The 17139-nt window shown below is 37.8% G+C and overlaps 1 protein-coding gene across 5 annotated transcripts in view; it reads left to right on the forward strand.

Annotated features, from left to right (window-relative positions):
- ARHGAP28 (Rho GTPase activating protein 28) overlaps positions 1-17139 on the forward strand; it is a 152598-nt gene that overhangs the window by 76233 nt on the left and 59226 nt on the right. For all 5 annotated transcript variants that reach the window (XM_061169947.1, XM_061169946.1, XM_061169945.1 and 2 more), the window contains 2 exons: positions 9113-9315; positions 13613-13830. In XM_061169947.1, coding sequence (XP_061025930.1) covers positions 9113-9315; positions 13613-13830 — 421 coding nt within the window. The remainder of the gene's footprint in view (positions 1-9112; positions 9316-13612; positions 13831-17139) is intronic.

Genomic DNA, 17139 nt, shown 5'->3' on the forward strand with positions numbered 1-17139 from the left:
CAAAAAGAAACCCCACACCCATTAGCAATCACTCTCTACTCCTCCCTCCCCTCAGCCAAAGTAGGGGAAATTTAAGAACCATTATATTTTGGTTTTGTCATGTGTATGTTTGTATGTATCCGTATAAGTGATGTGGTAACTGTACAAGCACTGATTTTAGTTAGTGGCTTTTCTTGGTAGAGCAGTAGACAGAACATAACAGGTTACTTTCCTTCAAAGTCAAGCATGTGGAGTTGCTTTCCTTTCACAGTAGAAGTACAGAAAAGCCTGCTGTCCTCCTCCCACCTCCAGGAAAAGGGTCTGTCATTCTCTCTTACAGAAGAGCTTGTGGCCCCATTTGAGCCCCCTCCTTTGTAAATACTGGAGTTCAGTGTATAATAGTTGGAAGTTATTATTTCCTCATTCTCACTTTTCCCATTTCTAGCCCAGTGCCTGTGCTCAGAGGTGATACACGGCTGCATGAGGATTTAATTGCTGCTGTGAACCTCAATTGGTTAAAAAGAATTCTAGCTTTCAAAACCATTTCAAATATTCCCTGCCGAGTGACTGAGGTTTGTTTGCTGTTTTAAGCCTCCCCTTAATCTACAAACACATTTTTCTGTATCTTTTTCTGCCAACAGAGAGGTTCAGGCAGACCTGTTTACCTTTTGAAGGAAAAGCTTCATCAGCTTTCTCCTCATTCCCCTAGGAGGGCTGAGGAAGGCCAGGAACAGAAGAGAAAACTGGGCTGGCAGGATGCGAAGGAGAGGATGCCAGAATGATAGTGAAAGACCGAGTCAGGGAGCCTGAGAAAGAGCGGGAAACTGCTCTGTGTTCTTGCGTCTGTTAATCTGAAACCATAGCTTCTTTTTTTATCACCATTGCCTTTCAAGTGCTTTTTCCAAGACATCCAACTTGAGCTTGTTTATAAACCTGTTAGAATCCAAAGATATGGAGAAGCCAGAGCCTGAAAACAAGGGATTTGTCCTCTTTCTTTCTCATGCTGAGTGGCCTCCCCAGGAAGCTAAGAGGGCAGACAGCAGCATTACTGGGACTGTACCCAGCGTCTGTCCCAGAGAGCGAGAGGTTTCTCTTGCGAGAACCCTGCTGCACAGGCCCACTGCCGTCAGGGTCCAAGATGATTTCTCTAGATGGTCATGCTGTGCCGCCACCGGCCTCATTCAGTGATAATGACAGTGGGGAATGCAGTCTTATTCTTTCAGAAAGAGAAGGGGAAATCTTTGATTTTGATATATTCTTCCTAAAATGTTTGGAATATGTTTGATTTGAGAGCAATGTGAATATATTCCCTGCATATTCAGGCAGGGAGATCTTTAGCAGGAATGAAGTTTAACTCCATAGTGTACTGATCAAGACCAGACCAAGACTGGGGTTGGGCTAATAATTTGGTCACCCTTAAAATGGAAAATCATTACATTAGATTCCACCTTCCTTTAGGAGGCAGGTTACTGACTGTCTAATCTTACTTGAATAGTCTCCTTAGTGGGGTGGAGATGGTGTCTCATCTTACCCCACCCCAAATGACTTATTAAAGTATTTCTTCTAGGTATATCACTTAGGAATCATTTGGACTGCAAGTAGCAATAACAACAACAACAGAGATTAGAGTAGTTTTTAAAAATAGGAGTTTATTTTTCTCACATTTCTGGAAGTCCAGAGTATAGGCAGCATCTGATGTTATTTCTGAGACTCAATAATATCAAGGCTGATAACTACAATTTTCATGGCTTTTTTCTCATGGTTGCAAGATGGCTGCTGAGGCACCAGTCATCTTGTCTACATTCCAGTAAGGGAGAGGTAGGAAGAGAAAAGGATAGCACCTATATGAGGAAAATAAAAGATTACACTGAAACCATGGAGAGGGATTTTTCTTATGTGACTTGGCCAGAATTGTGTCAGATGGTCGCTTCTGGCCTAAGGGAGTTGGAGAAACAAGGCTTGGGAGTGGGGTTGGATCAGAGACGAGTTCTGATAAATGCAGTTTTATTTATCTCATTATATTCCTAGTAAATTTTAGTGCTGCTGTGATATTTTACCACCCGTTTTAGCCTGACCCTAAACCTAGCCATAGGCATGCCAACAAATTAGTTAAATTATAGTAATAACACATGGGATTACTATGTGCCATGCATTTTACATATATTTACTCAGTTAATCCTCATAATAACCCAGGGCATGTATGTGATTAATATTCCCATTTTACAGATTAGGATATGGAGGCCCAAGGGTTCAATTCCTTGCTCAAGGTTGTAGATCTAGGAAGTGGCAGAGCCCACATTCAAATCTGGACCAGCTGTCTTCAGAGTTTTTCTCTAAATCACGATACTATATTCCTTCCCTGGTATAAAAATATGTAGCGCTATACACAGATACACAAATACCTGAGGAGACGTTTGAAATTAAGAAGGATTACTGTAGGGAAAGCATTTGGAAAGAATTGAAAAGGTGTGAATTCATATCCTGGCTTCACTGTCCCTAGTCATTCATTCAGCAAATATTTCTGAGTTCCTGCTATTGGCCAGATACTGTGTAAATAAGACAGACACAGTTCCTCTATATTCTAGTGGGAAAAATAGTTCCCAAAAATGAAGTAGGTGAATAGATAAAATATATGTTGTTGATGAGTGAGAAGAAGGAAATGCAGAAAGCTGAGATGGTGGGTAATTGGAGGAATGCTATGTTAGGGTGGCCGGGAAAAGATCCCCTGAGGAGGCGACATTTACATTAGGAGCTGAATGATGAGAAGCATCTTGCCATGGAAATAGACAGAATGTTCCAAGCAGAAAAAAAACGGTAAGAGAAAATTTCCTAAGGGAAGGAAGAGCTTGACTTTTTAGAGAAACTGAGAAAAGATTAGCAGGCCTGGTGCTAATGCTAGGGGAGAATGATATAAGGTGAGACTGGGTAAGATGTTTGAGGACAGAACATGCTGGGCTATGATGTCATAGAAAAGAATATGCATTTTATTGTAATTGTGGTGGGAAGTTAATGTGTCTTCACTTTACTCTCTGTAACTGTTTCCCTCACTGTATACTGAGATGTATAATACTTGCTTTGACTACTTCAGGAGGTTAAGGTAAGGATCAAATGATGGAATATGTATGATAGTAAATTGTTTCATGTGAAATTCTTTATAAAATAAGAAATAATAAAGGCCACAGAGTATTTCTTAGCAAGAAGTATGTCTTTTTGAAATATTCTGTGGAATATACTCAGAACAATTGAACTTGTGGTTAGAGCAAGCAGTTCATTAGTAGATGCAGCATTTAAAAAATATCTGATGTGTTTACAGTGTTCTGTGGGAGTTCCATTTCCAGTTAGAACACAGACTAGGTTGCGGCCGATTATCTTTCTCACTGTTGCAACTAGAGAAGAGACGATGCATGTAAAATCATATGTTTTAAAGCTGTTTATAATGGAGAGCTGTGGACACAAAGTCTAAAGGAACTCAGTTCCAGGGAGGGAAGAGCTCTTCCTAGGTGGGCAGAGCCCAGCAGTCACTGCAGTGTGTGTCTCTCCCTGAGTCTGTGCACTGCTGGGCAGAAGATCACACCTCCCTTGGCAGAAGGACTCTATGGGGAGAGGAGACACCCATGGGGCTGACTGCACTGGCGCAAAAGGTTGGATTCTGTCGAAGCCCCAAATGCAGAGCTAGTTCTCCACATCTGACAACTCTCCCCCTTGGGATTTTGCTGAGAGCCCAACAACACAGGAGGCTCGTGGCTAGGCTCTAAAGTAGAGAGCAATTCCTGTAGTCCTGTGGTGTTTATTCCAAAGCCCTGTTGAGGGAGGGACCTGTAATACACACAGGACAGATCAACCCCCTCAAAGCATTTGGAGTCAGAGGTAACCTAAAACTGGTTAAAGTTGCAGCTCAGCTCCTTAAATGGGTTGAAGTGATCTGTACCTCATTTCAATTACCAGACAGAAAGCTTACCCTTCTTGGGGAAATTACTATTTACTCCAGTTTTCTAGAGTTCTTTTAAAAACAAAGTCAACAAAAAATTGTGAGATTTGTAAAAGAAAAGGAAAATATGGTCCATAAACAATTGACTGTTTTTTTTAATCAATATTAGCAGATGCACTGACAGCACAGATGTTGGCATTAAGAGACAAGAACTTTTAAATAACAATAATAAGTATGTTAAAAAGAAGACAGATAAAAGGGATAAAAGATGAATAATGTCAACAGAGAGATAGAATCTTTAAAAAGAACTAATAGGACATTCTTGATATGAAAAAACATGGTATCAGAATTGAAGCATTCATTGGATGGTCTTAACTAGCACTGGGCACATAGAAGAAAAGAAAAGTGAACCTGAAGACAGGGTAGTAGAAATTCCCTAAACTGAAGTACAAGGGGTGAGGGTTGGAGGGGAAACAAACATATCATGAAGGACATTTGGGACAATATCAAATGGTTGTGTTATTGGAGTTCCAGAAGAGGAGGAGAGAGAGAGTTGGACAGAAGAAATACTTGAAGAGAAAATGGATGACTACCCTAAAGTTGATGAAATACATCTACCCACCGATTCAAGAAGTTCAGTAAACCTTAAGTAGAATAAATACAAATAAAACAATCTAGGCATTTTATAATTAAGCTTCTAAAAACAAAAGATAAAGGGAAAAAAATCTATTAAAAGCAGTTAGAGAGGAAGAACATTATATTTAGAAGAATGTGAGTAAGAGTTATAATTGACTTTTCATCAGAATCAAGAATACAGAAGACAATGGAATGCCGTCTTTAAAAGGATTATAAAAACAACAATAAATCTGCCAGCCTAGAGTCCTATGCCCAGGAAATATATTCATCAAAGATGAAGGTGAATTAAAGACATATTCAGAAAGAAATATGAGGGGATTTGTTGCCAGCAGATCCATAGTACAAGAAATGCTAAAGAAAAAGAGAGGAAATACCAAAGGGGGTTCTCAAAACCGATTAGAATGATCTGTTATGGATACATGGACATGCAGGAAGGGTGAAGAGCACCAGAAAGGATAAACATAAAAGACTACTTATTTAATTTTTAAAAAGATTATTGACTTTTTAAAAGAAACAAAAATAATAACCATTGTGGGGTGTAAACATGTGAAGAAGCAACATGTATGACAATAGTAATATAATAAGGGGTGGAGGGAGAATTAAACTCTTATACGTTATTTGCATTGTTCTGAAGTTGTAGCATCTCCAGTAATCATTAAAATATAATATAAGGTATTTCTAAAAACATTATGGAGGGGAAAATGGAATAGTAAAATCTTTTTTTTCAATTTTTTTATTAATGCCACTTTGAATTTATGGTAATTATCATCCACTTAAATCTAATTTTAAACCTAATGGTGTTTTGGGACTTCCCTGGAGGTCCAGTGGTTAAGACTCCGTGCCTCCACTGCAGGGGACACGGGTTCAATCCCTGGTCTCGGGAACTAAGATCCTGCATGCCGCACAGCGTGGCTAAAAAAACCCCACAAACCTAATGGTGTTTTCCCAACAAAAGTTGCTATATAATGCTGTGTAACAGTTGCATTCTGTTTTTCATGTAGTGTTTTCCTGGTATTGTTTTGGAATAAAAAATGACAAACAGCTGATGAAGCTGAAGCTCTGTTTATCCTAATATGGTGAGGTTTGAAGCTGTGGGGCTCATCAAAGTGGTGGATGAGCCCAAGCATCACAATTACGTAATACTTTAAGACTGGAAGGTCATGGTCCCTACTCTACCCTGGGGTGAAGGGGGAAATATTTGGATCCCTAACTAAAAAAATGAGAACTCTTCCAAATGTGCTTATCCCAAAAATGCTGTTTGACTTATTTGCCAAAAAAAATAGTTGACCATTGCAATTAAAGGATTCTTTGGGTGGATTGTCTCAGATGAAACCAGTGTGTTACGCAGATGTTCATGACCTGTATTTCACCTCTGGCCCTCCTGCTCCCAGCAGAAGTTTATGAAGATCTCTTCTCTGAGATTCTACCAGTATTCCCTTTGCATGAGTAAGAAACCGTGCTGTAACTAAAATAATCATTATTAGCCCTAAATATATATGCTCCTCATCTTCTAAGATTCACTTAATATTTCCCAAATGTCTCACTTTTTCAAACATTTTCAGTGCTTAGGTATATCTGCATGTTTTCTTAATTTCTAAGATAAATGGTGCTGTTCCATGCAGCCATTGAGGTGTTATCTCTGTATTGGCATGGAAAAGAGACCTGTGACATGTTTTTGAGTGGGGAAAGCAAAGCAGCTTATAGAACAATATGATATGATACAGATGGGAAGAAACCTTCAACTTCTGCTTTATAAATTGTGTATTACTTAAACTTTTATGCTTATAATATACCGCCTTATAATTTTTAAAAACTTAGTCCATGTCGTCTGTTAAGACTGTTAATTTTTTACAAGTCATATTCATTTTAAAAGAATAAACCTAAAAAAAAAAACTGGAACTAGAGAAAGTTTTGGGCATCTATATACTTTTTACTGAATATGGTACACGGAGGGCAGTAGGCTGTGTGAGCAGTGGTAATTGATTACAGTTTCACAGAGGTAGATGTTTATATACTATAATTCTATGAATTCGTTAGTGGTTTTCAAAAGGGAAAAGGTTGAAGAGCCTAAAAAATAATAAAGGGAGCAGTAATTGCCTTCATAACCTGTGTTGATTTCCTATGTATTTCAACTACTAGAATGTGTCTGTCTCGTCAAACTGTAAAGAATTCAGTGAAGAACTCTTATCACCCAATTATCAAAGCGACATAAAATTATTTTTATCACACAGCAAAGAATAAAAAAAATAAAAGTGGATATCTAATATTTTCCTGAAATGCTCTGAGTTTTAAAAGTAAGTTGGCTAACTCACTGCAAAACTAGAACTACTTACAGTCTGGTACAGTCTCAGGATCAATGATCAAATTCTAGAAATTTATACTAAAGGTGATTGAGAAATCTAGGATTCCTAGAGGTATAGACCATATGAGCACATGGAATTTTTTTCTTATTCCCCTTTCTTTTTGTACTCTCATGCATATCAGTGTGCTTTACATATGCTCTAGGACACGGCTAAGTTTGCTAGTAATCCACTGCTGCTCTGAATGTCAAAATTGAATTGTCCTAAGCGAGTCAGAATGCCATGGTTGGACATTACTATGTCATTGCTCTTTCCATCTGGATCTTGTTTTGGATAAAACAGCTCTGACCACACATTGGTTAAGTAGTCTCAACTTTTTGGTTCAATTCCACCTGGACCCAAGAAGAAGAAAGCAAGCGTGGAGGAGTTGCATACACACTCCAACTGGCAAATTAAAAAGAAAAAAAAAATCCTGTAAAAATAAGAACAGAAGATCATACTGCATAGAGTAATTCAGTCATTCTTCCTGGTTGAAGACTGAAGTGTTGTATGTAATCAAACATTCTGTTCCTAAGAAGTGTAATATTTGTCAATCATATATCATAGAGTCAAACATTTAAAATTTTTTCCAGCTTTATTGAGATAGAATTGACATGTAACATTGGGTAAATTTAAGGAGTACGACCTGAAGATTTGATATATGTATATATTGCTAAATGATTACCACAGTAAGGTTAGTTAACGCATCCACCACCGCACATAAAATATTTTATTTTTATGTAAATCACCAAACACTCTCAGAATTCCAGCATTTTGGCATCTGTCTCCCCTACTGTGTCTCTCGTTTTTTAGACTAACATCTGTTGGATGTTTTTATGTCCTAAATGCTTTACGTGTGCTAACTCACTTAGTCCTCGCAGCAATCCCACGAGGAAAGTACCCCATGGAGCTGCTCTGTGCCTTGTTCAGCTGTTGTCTGCTAGGTTAGCAGTGGTCCTGCTGGGTGGTGATACCTGGAGCTTCGCTGCCCCCCTAAGCATTTGGACCTTACCCTTGGTGGTGATCCAGTTCTCCCTGAACTGAGTCAGTGCCCCACTTCCCCATCCTAATCCAGAGTTTTTCCGTTTAATGTCATGGATTATTTCCTCTCATTGGCTCATTTTCTCAACAGCCAACTTTTAAAAAATGTATCTTTAAATTTAAAAATATTTGTTTTTAAATTCTGGTACAATGTGCGACATAAAATTGACCATATTAACCCCTTTAAGCCTACAGCTCGGTGGTATGAAGGACATTCACACTGTTGTGCAACTTTCTCCACCATCCAGCTCCAGAACTTGTTCATCTTGTAAAACTGAAACTCTCTACCTGTTAAACAATAACTCACCATGCCTCCTTCCCCACAGACCCTTACAACCACCATTCTACTTTCTGTCTCTAGGCGTTTGACTACTTTAGGTCCCTCATATAAGTGGAAACATACAGCATTTGTTTTTCTGTGACTGGCTTGTTTCACTTAGCATGATGTCCTCAAGGTTCATCCATGTTGTAGCATGTGTCAGAATTTCCTTTCTTTTTAAGGCTCAATAATATTTCGTTGTATGAATAGACCACATTTTGCTTATCCATTGGTCTGTCTGGACATTTAAGTTGCTTCTGCCTTGTGGCTATTGTGAATCACTGTTATGAACATGGATGTACATGTATCTCTTCAAGACTCTGCTTTCAGTTCTTTTGTATGTATAGTCAGTGGAATTGCTGGATATCACAGTAGTTCCGTTAGATTTTTTGAGGGACTGCCATGCTGTTTTCCACAGAGGCTGTACCATTTTACATTTCCACCAACAATGAACAAGGGTTCCAGTTTCTCTACATCCTCGCCAATGCTTATATATTTTGTTTGTTTAATGGTAGCCACCACACTGGATGTGAGCAGCCAGCTTTTTTCACTCTTCTCTGACATCACCTTAGATACTTTACAGGGGCTAACTTTTACTATATATGTTTTGACTAATATGAACAACTTCCCACTTTATGAGTGTGTGAAAGTTATAAAAAGTATTTTTGTGGTAATTCCCGCATGGCCACAAAGTCATTATGAATTATAGAGAATGAAAAGGACGGAGCCACTGCTGACTGGAGGTTATTCCCTCAAACCCCTCTCTATCACACTAACTCCATCTCTCCATTGATATCACACCTAAATTTAATTTTGTGATTTGTAACATGAGACACTGATTTTCGTTAACAGATACTATTCTTTCCTCAGAAAATCCATTTCTCGCTGCCGAAGAATTAGCAGGATGCTCTCCAATGAATCCTTACAATCCCCGGCATTCAGCCGCTCCAACTCTCAAGCCTCCATAGACAGCGCCTCCATGGAGGATTTCTGGCGGGAAATAGAAAGTATCAAAGAGAACAGCCTGGGAGTTCAGGAAGAGCAGACGCCAGCTGAGGCCAAGCCCCTGGATGGTGAGGTGCTAGATTGGTCTTCCCCTGTGCTGTCTTTCTTTGTATGCTCTCTTGTTCTGTTGGCAGGTAGAAATCATTCCACTAGTAGTTTAACAAGTGAATCAGTAGAATTTGGCAAATCAGCTGCCTGCTCCCGCTGATTTATATCTGCTGGTCTGGCTCAGGGTGGCTTCTGTGTAAGGTGACATGACCTGAAGGAGGGCTGTCAACACAATCCAAATTGATCCCTTACATATCACCACTTAGGGATGCTGTACCTGTCTGTTGACTTGATTCATAATCATCTAGCAGACTGAGTATTCTCGTTTTGATGGCTTTTATATTTGTATACTTGACCATTAATTACCAAAAGAGACAGACAGAAAAAAAATTTACCAACATAATTCTGGATTAAAAATATTTAACTATGAAACATGTACTAGTATTAATGTATTTAGAGAACGGATAATCTAGTACTTCACCAAATAAAAGCTGTGTCAGATATGTCAATTATACTAGTTTCCAGTGAAATTAAACAAGAAGGTTGAGGACCCAAAAAGTATAATTGTCCGTAATTGTCAAAAAGTACAAAATTACTCACCTGAGATTAAAAGCATAGGTTATCTTCTCCAGGTACTACCTATCGACAAGTAAATGCATAAGAAAGACTGAAGGTAGTTTAGTAAGTACCTAAGAATGTTTTCATTAGCCAGTGATTAACCTCAAGACAACTATCAAGATAAACTGAAACTTTAAAAAACTTTTTTGTTCTTTATTCCCTTTCTACAAGCCTATCCTTCTTAGATCTGAAAAACAATAGTTCAGATGTACCACAATTAGTATATTTCACTTAGCATTAGAAGTAAAAATTCCCACCACAGATTTAATGAAAATCCATTCAAGGGAACTATCCCGCATCAGAGAAGGGTATTTTTATTCCTTTTCCTTACGTACTTACATTTTGCCTTTTCAGATCCAGAAAGACACATAAAGGAAAATACCTCTTATTCTCCACTTCTTTTTTCTTACTAGCTAGCTAGCTAGCTATATTAAAAATCATGGGTTCGTACTGATAACCTCCAATTCCAATCCAACACCACAAAGTTGGTTGTTGTCTTCCATTTTTCTGTATTTATAACCCCCTTCTCCAATAATGAGAAACCTGGTTCTTACTTTCCTCAATGTATTTTTTCATTTGCTCAAGCCTAGAGTATACAGAAAACATTCTCAGGCTTGCTAACATAAACTTCTACAAAAAGCATACCTACTAACTGGAGTTTAAAATTTATTTGACTGATATTATTTTCCTTGAAGCATATGCCTAGATCTTAAGTGTGCAATTCAGTGACATTTGACAAATACTAACCCTGTAACCTCACACAAATCGACATAACATTTCAATCAACTCAAAATTTCTTCATGGTTTTTCCCAATCTCATCATCCCCGTGACTTGCTGTCCCTAGCCAGAGACAACCAAGGTTCTGATGTTTTTGCAGCATACAGTTTTGGGTTTGGCTTCTTTCACTGAACATAATATTTTTGAGATTCATTTGGTGTATTACTATTTCATTGCTTTTTATTATGGGATAGTTTGTATTAGTTTCCGAGCGCTGCTGTAACAAAGTACCACAGAACTAGGTGGCTTAAAACAACAGAAATCTGTTCTCTTGTGGTTCTGGAGACTAGAAGTCCAAAATCAAGGGGTCAGCAGGGCCCTCCTCTCTCTGAAGATGGTAGGGAAGAATCTGTTCCATGTCTTTCTCTTAGCTTCTGGTGTTGCCAGCAATCCTAGCTGTTCCATGTGTTGTAGACAACACATGCCATTCTCTGCCTCTGTAGTCACGTAGCCTACTCCCTGTGTTGTTGTCTGTGTCTCACCTCCTCTTCTTATAAGGACACTAGCTATATCGGATCAAGGGCCCTCTTTACTCCAGTATGACCTCACCTCAACTTAAATCCTAATTATACCTGCCAAGACCCTGTTTCCAAATAAGGTTACATTCACCTGTATTGGTGGTTAGAACGTCAGTGTATCTTTTTGGGGACCCAGTTCAACCCATGACAGCAGTATTCTGTTGTATGAATATGCCATAATTTGTCTATACATTTAACTGTTAATGGTTGTTTGCAGTTTTGGCCGTTATGAATAAGGCTGCTGTGAACAATGCCATAATTTGTGTATACATTTAACTGTTATTGGTTGTTTGCAGTTTTGGCCATTATGAATAAGGCTGCTGTGAACAATCTTGTAGAAGTCTTTCGGTGGAGATGTATTTTTATTTCTCTTGGATATATGTATTTTTCATAGAATATGTGTAATTACATAAGAAACTGCCAGCATTTTTCCAGAGTAGTTGTACCACTTTACACTCCTCCCAGCAGTATCTGACAGACAAGTCTAGCTGCCCCACATCCTTGCAACATTTGATGTTTTAAGACTTATTAACATGAATGATTCTGGGGATGTGTGGAGGTATCTCATTGTGGTTGTAATTATATTTCACTGATGACTAATGATGTCAAATGCTTTTTCCTCTGCTTATTGTCCATTCATATATCTTGCTTTGTGAAATCTTCTGACTATTTCTTTTAACTGGGTGTCTCTCTCTTGTTCTCTCACCTCTCTCATTTTTTAATTGTTTGCAACTGATATGCAGTACAATTGATTTTTGTACTTGACCTTATATTTCATTACCTTTCTAAATTCACTTACCAGTAGTTGTCTACTACTAGATTTCTTAGAATTTTCTACATAAACAAAGAGATCATTTGTGAATAGAGACAGTTTTACTTTTTCCTTTGTGACTTCACTCCATCCCACAAATTTTGATATTTCATATTTTCATTATTATTCAGTTTAAAATGTTTTCTCATTTTCTTGTAAAGCATGTGGGAAGGCTTTTGTTCATGTAACAGTGATAGAATAACATAAGCAGAGTCCAACACCTCTGGACTGATGATTTGATAGTGTACTTGCAAACCAGTCAATTCTGCTCTTTAAAAGAAACCTTATTCAGGTAATGCCTGTTTAGCATAGTTCCCAGAATGTTATAGTGTGTACAGTGGATTTTCTGTTACATGATGTTGTTATTCTGAATTCTTTAGTATTTCCGCACATCTTATTTATAATAGCGATTGATCCTCATCATGATGAATTTTAAGTTTTTTAGCTGCCTTCTGAGAAAAGGAAAGATTACCTAATGTTCAAAATAAGAAGAAAAGTAAGAGAACGAATATCTATTGAACACATACTCTGTTCTAGAGTTTTGCCATCTGTCACAAATTCATTAATAAAATAATCCTCATAGCCACCTAATACTTTGGTTATTATTACCTCCATTTTGCCAAGAGGACACGAGATCTAGAGATACTTAAAACTCTCCAAAGTCATTCAGTTAGTAAATGGTGGTTGGGATTTGAACCTGAATTTGTGTGATTAAAAAATTCTTTTGTGTGCCATTAAACCACTTTTTTTCTGTCATGGTTTTAGTTTAGATATTCATATTTTATCATTTTTTGAAATTGGCTGTTCAGATATGGCTTATATTTAACTCTCTGGTAAGGAAAATTACCTTCCCAAATCTGCCAAATAACCTTACTCTACTAGAAGTTACTTTAAAAATTTGACTTATTTAAAAAAATACAATACAGACCTTTTATTCATTCCTATAGGCCGTTCTCACAATTACTATGGGAAAAAGAATGGTCTTTTAAATTTTTTTGAGGTTTAGTTTACATACAATATTATATTAGTTTCAGGTATAAACATAATGATTAGATATTTGAATACATTGTGAAACAATCACCAAAATAAGTGTAGTTAATATCCATCATCACACATAGTTACAAAATGTTTTTTCTTGTGGTAAGAACTTTGAAGATCCTACTCTCTTAAAAATTTTCAAATATGCAACAGAGCATTATCAACTATAGTTACCATGCTGTACATGACATCCCCATGACTTATTTATTTTATTTTATAACTGGAAGTTTGTACCTTTTGACCACCTTTACCCATTTCGCCCACCCTCCACCCCTGGCCTCTGGTAAGCACCAATCCATTCCCTATATTATGAGCTCGGACTTTTTGCTTTGTTTTGTTTTTAAACTCCACATATAATGAGATCATATGGTGTTTGGTGTTTTTCTTTCTCTGTCTGACTTATTTCATTTGGCATAATGTCCTCAAGGTCCAGGATGGTCTTAATATATTGTCTAGTGATTATTTCGTACTCGCTGATGTGTACAGACTTACAGATATACATGGCTTCCAATCTCAGAATATTCTAACCTTCTCTTGGTAACTTCATCTTACAGAAGGAGAACTTGAAGCAGAGTGGTTGCAAGATGTAGGTTTATCAACCCTGATCTCGGGTGATGAAGAGGAGGATGGCAAAGCCTTGCTCTCTACTTTGACTCGAACCCAAGCAGCTGCAGTGAAGAAGAGATATAATACTTACACTCAAACCATGAGAAAAAAGAACAAGCAATCTGTCAGGGACGTCAGAGACATCTTTGGAGTCAGCGAATCTCCTGTAAGTAGTGAACAGGGCTCAAAAGGTTTGGTTTGATTGAGGGGAGGGAAGGGGAATGTGGAAAAATTATCAGAAAAGGTCAATCATCCCCTAGCTTTAAGAGAAAACTAAAGCAGACAGCAAACTGCAAAATTTTGCAAATTTGAAACGTAAGTGATTATTTCTTATTCCCTATACAGCAGTCTCCCTGCACACAAAATTTATTCCCTTCTTTTGAAGTTGATCACTTCTTTGGTAATGGAGCAAGTCTTTGTGGATGGGATACACGGAGCCTTTATTTAAACCTCAGCACTGAATGGAAACTCTGTGGACAGGCAAAGGAGTCCCAGAGAAGTGGGCCCAAGTATTATGAGCAAGTCTGTGTAGTTTGTTTTAATTGGGGGTGGGGATGGGAGAGTGGTTAGGGTACCCTTTATGTTCAAAGAAATTAAAATGGTGAAAAGTGAAAGATACAGCATTAATCAAATGGGCCAGAGAATGATTCAAAAAACCATAAGGGAAGCATCACATGTTTTCTGAGAAATGGCTGGTTGAAATTCCAGCTTACCCTTGGCTATTCCACGGCCACAGTTTTACTTCTGAGGCTGAGTCATGTCCTCCTATTTCTGTGGTGGTTTTACTGGTAGCTCTGCTTTACAGTTCACTCATTCATCCATTTATTGCATCATTGCAGTGTTGCATTGAAATAATTGCATCATTGATGCAACAGATAATTACTGGATACATTCTCTGTGCAGTTCTTATATCAGGTTCTATGCAGATAGGATTCTTGGAACTTTGGGGTAATTCATATATAGGAAAAGGGGAACTTGATATTCTGCTGCAGTCACAGGTAAAGTTGCCTGGGGCAAGTTGGTTAATCCCTTTGATTTAGGTTTCTCATTTGTTTAATTGTAATATCAATAATGACATAAATTAAAACTTCAAGGATATTGGGTAGCTGGCATAACTGAAGACAGTCTCTAATTTGAGTTAGTTTAGGTTGTCTGTAAGTCAAATCTTCTCTTAGATACATTAATCACAGTGGGGTGTTGCCAGGGCAGCTCACATATACAAAGTTAAGCTTTGTATTTGTGTTTACAATGTCCTAGAAGAGCACTGTCCTTTAGAACTTTCTACAGCGATGGAAATGATCTATTTCTGTGCTGTCCAATATGGTAGCCCCCATCACATGTGGCATTAACACTTGAAACGTAGCTAGTGTAAGTAAGGAACTAAAATTTTAATTGTAATTGATTTGAATCTAAAATGTCACATGTGGCTTGTAGCCAGTATAATGAACACAGTTCTAGAATCCTCTGCTGTATATAATGATATACTCAAGGTAAGCCATTTTGAGTTCTACGCTGTTTGAACTTTCAGCCTAGTTGAAACCTGGGTCTTCTTGGAAGGTGAGATTGTCTCAAGCTGTAACTGAGTAAAGGTGATGTCCACAGCTTGAGGCTAGGGCTCCAGCCACATGAGTCCTGGACAAGATGCCTATCAAAGAAAAGGTTTACCCTGCAGTTTTAAATTCCCTGGGTCATTTTCCAGTTGTCTCCCAGATCATCTTGAGAGAATCCTAAGAACTTGGCCTTTCCCCATTTCTGTTTCCAACTACTTCAGACTAAGATTTTTCCTCTTCCCTAGCAAACTGCAAAATATGGGCCTATAGCTTCTCCTGAATCCTCCAGTTACTCAAGAAAATGCATAACTAGCCTCTCTAGGTTTCCCAAAACTTTGCACTATAGTCACATAGATACAGTGCTCCTCCCATTTCTTTCACTTGGACCCCGAAGGGAATCGTAAGGTGGGCACTTAGCATTAGGGCTTAAGTATAAAATGAAATGAAGAGTCTTACTTTTCCGTAACATGTAAGTGCAATAAACTGTTTGGTGTTTAACTCCAGCAAAGGCAGAGAGAGAGCCACATTCTTGGTGGGCAAGGGGAGTAGCCCTGGGGGCTCTTCCTCCTGTCTGCCTTCCTCTTGTCCCACATACCCCCCAGTCTTGCTGCTGAAGCCCCAGTTCTAGAGAGAATGGGGAATGAGGCAGGGGGAGTGGTCGCAGGTAAAAGAATGACTATATATTCCAGGGAGTAGAAGTCTTGTGCTGTCCTGAGAAGTGGGGCATCTGGAAGTCAGGGAAAGCCTGGCATTGTATTATGCTGCTTAAAAATTCACATTGTTCTTTGTCAAAAATGTAAAAAGCCCTATAAAGCCAGCCTTTAAAAAATATGGTATACTTACAATATGTAAATCCTAATAAACATTTCCACAAGATTTATTTTCCTAAAAAATTCAGCATCTGCTTCTGCAGGTAAATAGACTTGGAGGTTCTTAGAAATATACCTAAACTTTTAAGTTTCCTATTTGAATTTGACATCATGAATACCAGTTCCTCCCTCCTCCTCCTCCTTCTCTTCCCCTCTCTCCCTTCCTTATTCTCTCCTATTCTTTATTTCTGCCTTTGTCATCGTTTACCTACATTAACAGAACAATTACATAAAGTTTTCATTACATTTTCTTAATGAAGTTTTAACATTACAAGTTGCATAAGGTAATTATGCATTAATCTTAGAATTATGAATCTGACCCACTATACTCACCAAATGAAGATATAAATAATTTAAAAAATAGATACGTAGATTATCCTAGTTCTTTTCTTAATTTTTTGCAGATAGAATCCCAGGCTCAAAATCATTTCTGTTCAGAATTTTGAAAATATTTGTCCGTTATCTTCTCTCATGCACTATTGCTGTGGGGAAGCACAATATCTACATCAACTTCATTCCTTTATATACAAATGTGGAAGCTTTGTGAATTTCCTTTTTTATTGTCGGAACCTTGAAATTTTAGCAGTTTTACTTCCTTAAAAAATTCATCCTGGTCACTAACAAGTGAGCTCTTTCATTCTTCAGCTTGTTCATTCTGCATATTTTCTTCTAACGTTTAAAACAAGTATTTATTCCCTTCATTTTCTCACTGTCTCCTTCTGGATATTAGATGATTGTTGTTAGATGATTGTTGTTAGATGATTGTTTCATTGTTTGGATTGAATCTCAATATCTCTTAAATGTCCTGTTATATTTTCCAAGCTTTGTTTGTGTGTCTGTTTGCTCTACATTCTTGGCTGTCCCTTCAACTTCATCTTTTATATCATTAATTTGGCCTTGGTTGTATTAACACTTTTACCTTTCATTAATTTTTAAAACTTTAATAGTCCTCTTATGAACTTACTGAAGCACCTCCTTTCCCCTGATTTTTCCTTTATTTTGTGGTCTGTTCTGGTTTCTCAGCCGCAGTAGCCTCTCAGCACTCTGAAGGCACTA

The sequence above is a fragment of the Eubalaena glacialis genome, chromosome 15 (assembly GCF_028564815.1).
Source record: "Eubalaena glacialis isolate mEubGla1 chromosome 15, mEubGla1.1.hap2.+ XY, whole genome shotgun sequence".
NCBI classification, from domain to species: domain Eukaryota; kingdom Metazoa; phylum Chordata; class Mammalia; order Artiodactyla; family Balaenidae; genus Eubalaena; species Eubalaena glacialis.